Below are 5698 nucleotides of genomic sequence, written 5' to 3' on the forward strand. Positions count from 1 at the left end.
TTTTTTTTTTTTTTTGAGACAGAGTCTCAAGCTGTCACCCTGGGTAGGATGTAGTGGCATCACAGCTCACAACACCTTGCAACTCCTGGTCTTAAGCGATTCTCTTGCCTCAGCCTCCCAAGTAGCGTGACTACAGGCACCCACCAGAATGCCCGGCTATTTTTTGGTTACAGTTGTCATTGCTGTTTGGCAGGCCTGGGCTGGATTCGAACCCACCAGCTCTGGTGTATGTGGCTGGCGCCTTAGCTGCTTGAGCTATAGGCTCTGAGCCCCTCCTTCAATTCTTTAAGCTCACATTCTTTCTAATTTTGTCTAGATTGTAAGAGAGTTTGTCTTTCATTTTATTAAGATCTTTGGACAATTTTTGAAGTTCTTTTTGCTTATTTTTCATTTTCCCTTCAGTTTTCTTTGTTGTATTTGTCATCCATAATGTGAAGTCCATTTCTGTCATTTCCATAATTTCTTCACAGTTGGAATCATCTGTAGAGCTCTGTTGTGATTCCTCTGGGGAGTTGATCTGTTCTGGTTCCTCACGCAGCCAGAGATTTTTTTTGCTTGTTTCTCCTTACCTGTGCTTTCTTATTTATCTTTTCCCCTATTTTCCTCTATCCTTTTCTCCTTCCTTTTGTTCTTCTTTAGCTCTGGGCTTTGGGGTTAAAATGACCTATTATCCTCATAGGTATCCAGGAAAGTTAACATTTTTTGTTTGAGACAGAACACTAGGTGGTGTCCCAGTATCAGCAGAGATAGCTGCTTCTGAATGTGAAGATTCATGTCTGAATTTGGAGTTTCTAGTGTTTATCAACAGGTGGTCAAGGAGATCAGGGCTAGGCTTCTGTTATGGGGCAAGATAGGACCATTAACTCAAATTAGAAGTTCAAAAAGGAGTCTTTATTAACCGCAGGGCTGTCTCTGCAAAGTCTAAAGCAGACTAAGTGAGAGAGTGTTGAGGGGTCTGAAGTTTTTTTTTTTTTTAATAGTCTGAAAGTTGGTAATTAGAAGCAAAAAGAAAGTTGGCAAAAGAAGCAAAGAGCAAGCATGGGGGCACGATGACTCTATATATAGACGCGAACCTTGCAGTTTATCGGATTAGCAGATAGGTGACATAAAGGTCACATAAAGCAGATCTGGCAGTTAGCGAATAAGTAAAACAATTTGTCACAGCACTTAGCCCGTTAACTTTCATCATGACAGTACTTGGCCCATTAGTTCTTATCTTGTTCTGTTGCTGCCTGATTCGGACCGATCTAAGAGTAATGGTGCCTGTCATTATTCAGAGTTATGGTATTCTTATCTTTTGTCCTTTCATCTTTTATCCTACACAACCCCCTGGTGCAAGTCGGTGGTGGGTGGTATCCATCTTATGGGGGTGATGAGGTTGCTGGCACTCATCTCACTTCATGTTTGTGTTCTTGAAGATTGAGGTGGGGGTGGGGTGCTATAGGCCTGAAGGTTACAGCTGATTGTCAGGGATGTCACAAACTAGTATGGGACTGATTAGGGAGTTAGATGTTTTGCTGTAATGGGGATCGTACCTCAGTAATCCAAAGGTAATCCAGAGATTGTGATTAAGGTGGGACTTTGATCTGCTTGGCAGAGCTGCAGGATCAGCCCAAAGATGGCTGACTGAGCTTGGAAGGTGGTCCCAAAGCTAGCCATGACTGGTCAACTTGTACAGCCTCAGAGTCCCTGGGAAGCTGTGTAGAGCAGTGCCTCTGTGGACATCAGCAGACTCAGGACCTCATCGTTCTTTGTGCCACCCCGGTCTTCTTCCTGAATTGCAGTGGCAGGCAAGCTCTCCTCAGTGCTAATTAGACCACTGAGTTCCTTACTTACCTAGTCTCATGCCCATACCTGCCTATGCCCTGAAAGGGAACCACTCGGCCACAAGTTACTGGCTCAGTCCCAAAGTGGCCATGGGACAGACCACTCCCTGCTGGTCCTTCCTAAATAGTCTGGTGTTAGTGTACCTGACAGCCCTGTGGTTCCCCAGCTCCTATTAATGCCACTCCACACTGTATTCTTGGTGGGATAGACCCACCCAGCCATCAGTTCTATGCCCAGATCACCCCTGCATGTGTCTGTAGGGGGTGGCAAGAGTTTTCCAGTGGCCCTGATTGCCCAAAAATTTCACATTCAGATTTTGCCCCTGGGTTGCCATGCTCCCTTTCCCTCACTCCTTGTGCTGGGTTCCCTCCCTTCTGATCTTTTCTGTTCCTGCTGTCCAGTGCTGTCCCACTGTGCCTTTACAATGCTGTTTCTGAGCAGGATAGTCCAGATGGTGGTGGCTGGTCATGCCCTCCCTGACTTCAAGGATAGGCAGAGGGGGAAGATTCCTCTAGTTCACCCTCTTGGAGCACTTGGCTCAAGTTGTGCAGATTGACTCACCTGGGAGGGAAATGACACAGTTTCCTGGCTGTTCCAACTAGTGAGCACCATTCCCCAGGGACTGTTGACATTTAATTGTGTGTGTGGCCATAGAATGTTCTCTGGGGGAATGAGAATACCTGGCTCTAAAAGCTCTACTCATGTTCACATGGTCAATGTATTTATTTGTTGTTTTGCTTTTTTAATTTCAGACACTATTGACATTCAGGGATGTAGCCATAACATTCTCTCCAGAGGAGTGGGAATACCTGGACACAGCTCAGCAAAATTTGTATCAGGATGTGATGTTAGAGAACTACAGAAACCTGGTCTCTGTGGGTGAGAATAACTTAACTACTGAAGATCTAATCTTCTCCCATGCTTTCATCTTTTACTTTACAGAAAGTGTCTTGGGGGCTTGTGTTTCTATATGAATGAATTTCAGAGTCCTGCTTTCAGGAACAAAATGAGAAGGGTTGTTAATATATAAAAAGTCTTTACATTTGACCTCATTGACCTTCTATCTTGAGGTGATTAGCACATTTCACTGTATTGTAATGTTGATTGTAGAAATTCAGTGATATAAAATATTGGTGTCTATACTTTTAATTCCAGTCTTTAATTCCAGTCCCTTCTTTTTATTTTTATTCAGTCATACTTACAGTGAAGCACGGTATCCACAAATTTAAAATGGTTCTCAAGTATTCTACATGGGCTGTCAGGAAATAGTATTTTAGAAATAATTTTCTAGAATCTTTTGTACTATTCCCTCTTCTTTACTGACAATACTAAGTTGAAATTTAAGAATTCCAAGCACAATTTATGTGCCTTTTTATTTATTTATTTATTTTTGAGGCAGAGTCTCAAGTTGTCACCCTGGGTAGAGTGCCCAGGCGTCATAGCTCATGGCAACCTCCAACTCTTGATCTCAAGCCATCCTCTTGCCTCAAATTTTCTATTTTTAGTAGAGATGGGATCTCACTCTAGCTCAGGCATGAGCTCAAGCAGCCCACCAGCCTCAGCCCCCTAGAGTGCTAGGATTACGGGTATGAGCCACCGCACCAAGCCACATGTGACATTTTTCTAATAAAGTAGAACTTGCTGTCTCTAAGCTGGACCTGGTCATATTTTAAAAACAAAAGAAAGACCTGGAATGTAACAGAAGACAAACACCCAGGTAAGTTGGAGTTAATAAAACAAATGACATGGGTAATAGGTTCAAATTTCAAGGAGGAAGCCAGAATAAAAGTGTGGATTGAGAAGCAATGGTGTAATGAAACTAATGTTTTTTTTTCTTTTTGAGATATAGTCACTTTGTGACCCAGGCTAGAGTGCTGTGGCATCACAGCACACAGCAGCCTCAAACTCTTGGGCTCTAAGTGATTCTCTTGCCTTAGCCTTCTGAGTATCTGGGACTATACAATGCCTGGCTATTTTTTGGAGCAGAGGTCTCACTTTGCTCAAGCTGGTCTTGAACACCTGAGCTCAGGCAATCCATCTGCCTTGGTCTCCCAGAGTGCTAGGATTATAAGCGTGAGCCACCACACCCAGCCTTTAAAACTAAATTTTTAGAAGTTTAGGTTTATTTATCTTGCTCTCTTTGAAGGACATTTTCTTTCTTATGCTTTTAAGTAATCTAAGGATCTATTCTCTCTAGAACTGCCAGAAAGTATTATCTGAGGATTCCCTTTGCCTTTGAGTAATCTTCCATCAAATTCACAGTTAGAAACAAAGTCCTTCTGTTGGCCTCTGACAGCCTGTGTGATCTACTCATCCATTCTTTTGGGGGTTCTGGTAAAACCTGACTTCCTTATTATGTTAAGCCATTTTTAACTTTCTGTTGTTGCCTCATGTCGTAAATGTGTGAGCATAGCAGTAGACATAGTGATATTTGGTTCAGAAGCCCCAGAAGTACTGTAGACAGATGTCAAGTAGTTTTTAATTTCCAATTCTATGAAATTTGAGATTCTGTAATTTTTTCAGAGTACAAAGCATTGTACTTTAAATATTAAGTTACATATTAAATATCAAATATTTAATTTAAAAATTTTTATTTTTAAGGTCTCTATATTAAGTTTTTTTTCTTCTAGCCTGAGATAAGATTAAAAATATTATGTATGTACAGCTTTCACATGTGTAAAATAGTCAAATGTACTATTTTCTATATTGAGTTCTTTTTTTTTTTTCTTTTAAGAGACAGAGTTTTCACTTTGTCGCCCTTGCTAGAGTGCCATGGCATCACAGCTCATAGCAACCTCCAGCTCCTGGGCTTAGGTGATTCTCTTGCCTCAGCCTCCCAAGTAGCTGGGAGTACAGGCACCAGCCATAACGCCCAGCTATTTTTTTGTTGCAGTTTGGATGGGACCAGGTTCGAACCTGCCACCCTCAGTATGTGGGGCCTGTGCCCTACCCACTGAGCCATAGGAGCCGTTCCTGTTTGTTCTTTCTGACATGAATTTTTTTACAAATATAAATTTTATATTTTTGAGGTATACATGTTGATGATTTGAATTTTGCCTACAGCACATGACAATTAACCCAATGAACTTAGCACATCCCTCCTCTCACATAGTTGCCAAGTTTTGAGAGTTGAAACACTTAAGGTCTTGCCTCTTTTCTTTCTTTACCTCTTTCCCTCTCTCCCTTTTTTTCCTTTCTTTCCTCTCTCTCTTTTTCATGATAGAGTATTAATCCCAGATATACAATATGGCTCTTTCCCGTATTAATCCCAGATATACAATATGGCTCTTTCCCTATATTCACAGTGCCATACATTATATCCCCCAGATTCATTCATTTTTGTTCTCTTTTGCAGCAACTTAGATGGAATTCGATCATTGATTTTGTAAATGAAAGTTTGTATTCTTTGACAAATATCTCCCTATTTTAACCCCCCACACTGTTGGCATTCTACTTTCTACTTGTACGTATGATCTCTGCTGTTTTAGATTCTACAAATAGCTGATTTATAATAATTTTATTTCTCTACTTTATTTGAATTACCAGAATTTCAACCTGGTTCATCCATCCTGGTTGTTGGAAATGGCAGGGTGACCTTTTTTCTTATGACTGAACGATACTATATTTTGTGAGTGATCTTCTATAACTAAAGGAAAGTACATATCTCTTTGTATTACTGATTTCATTTCTGTTGGATACATCCCCTGAAGTGAGATGGAAGGATTGTGTGGTACTTCTAATATTTGAGGAGCTTCTATACTGCTTTTCATAATGGCTGGATCAGTGTACATTCTCTCTGACATTGTACAAGGGTTTCCTTTTCTCCTTACTTTTGCCAAATTTTGTATGTCTTGGCTTTTTTTTTTTTTTT

General features: G+C 40.9%; 1 protein-coding gene across 1 annotated transcript in view; it reads left to right on the plus strand.

The window, feature by feature from the left end:
• LOC111722786 (zinc finger protein 664-like) overlaps positions 1-5698 on the plus strand; it is a 33599-nt gene that overhangs the window by 13600 nt on the left and 14301 nt on the right. The window contains exon 2 of the mRNA XM_023509119.1: positions 2580-2706. Coding sequence (XP_023364887.1) covers positions 2580-2706 — 127 coding nt within the window. The remainder of the gene's footprint in view (positions 1-2579; positions 2707-5698) is intronic.

This window comes from Otolemur garnettii, unplaced genomic scaffold, assembly GCF_000181295.1.
Source record: "Otolemur garnettii isolate 467f Iridium unplaced genomic scaffold, OtoGar3 scaffold00372, whole genome shotgun sequence".
NCBI lineage: Eukaryota > Metazoa > Chordata > Mammalia > Primates > Galagidae > Otolemur > Otolemur garnettii.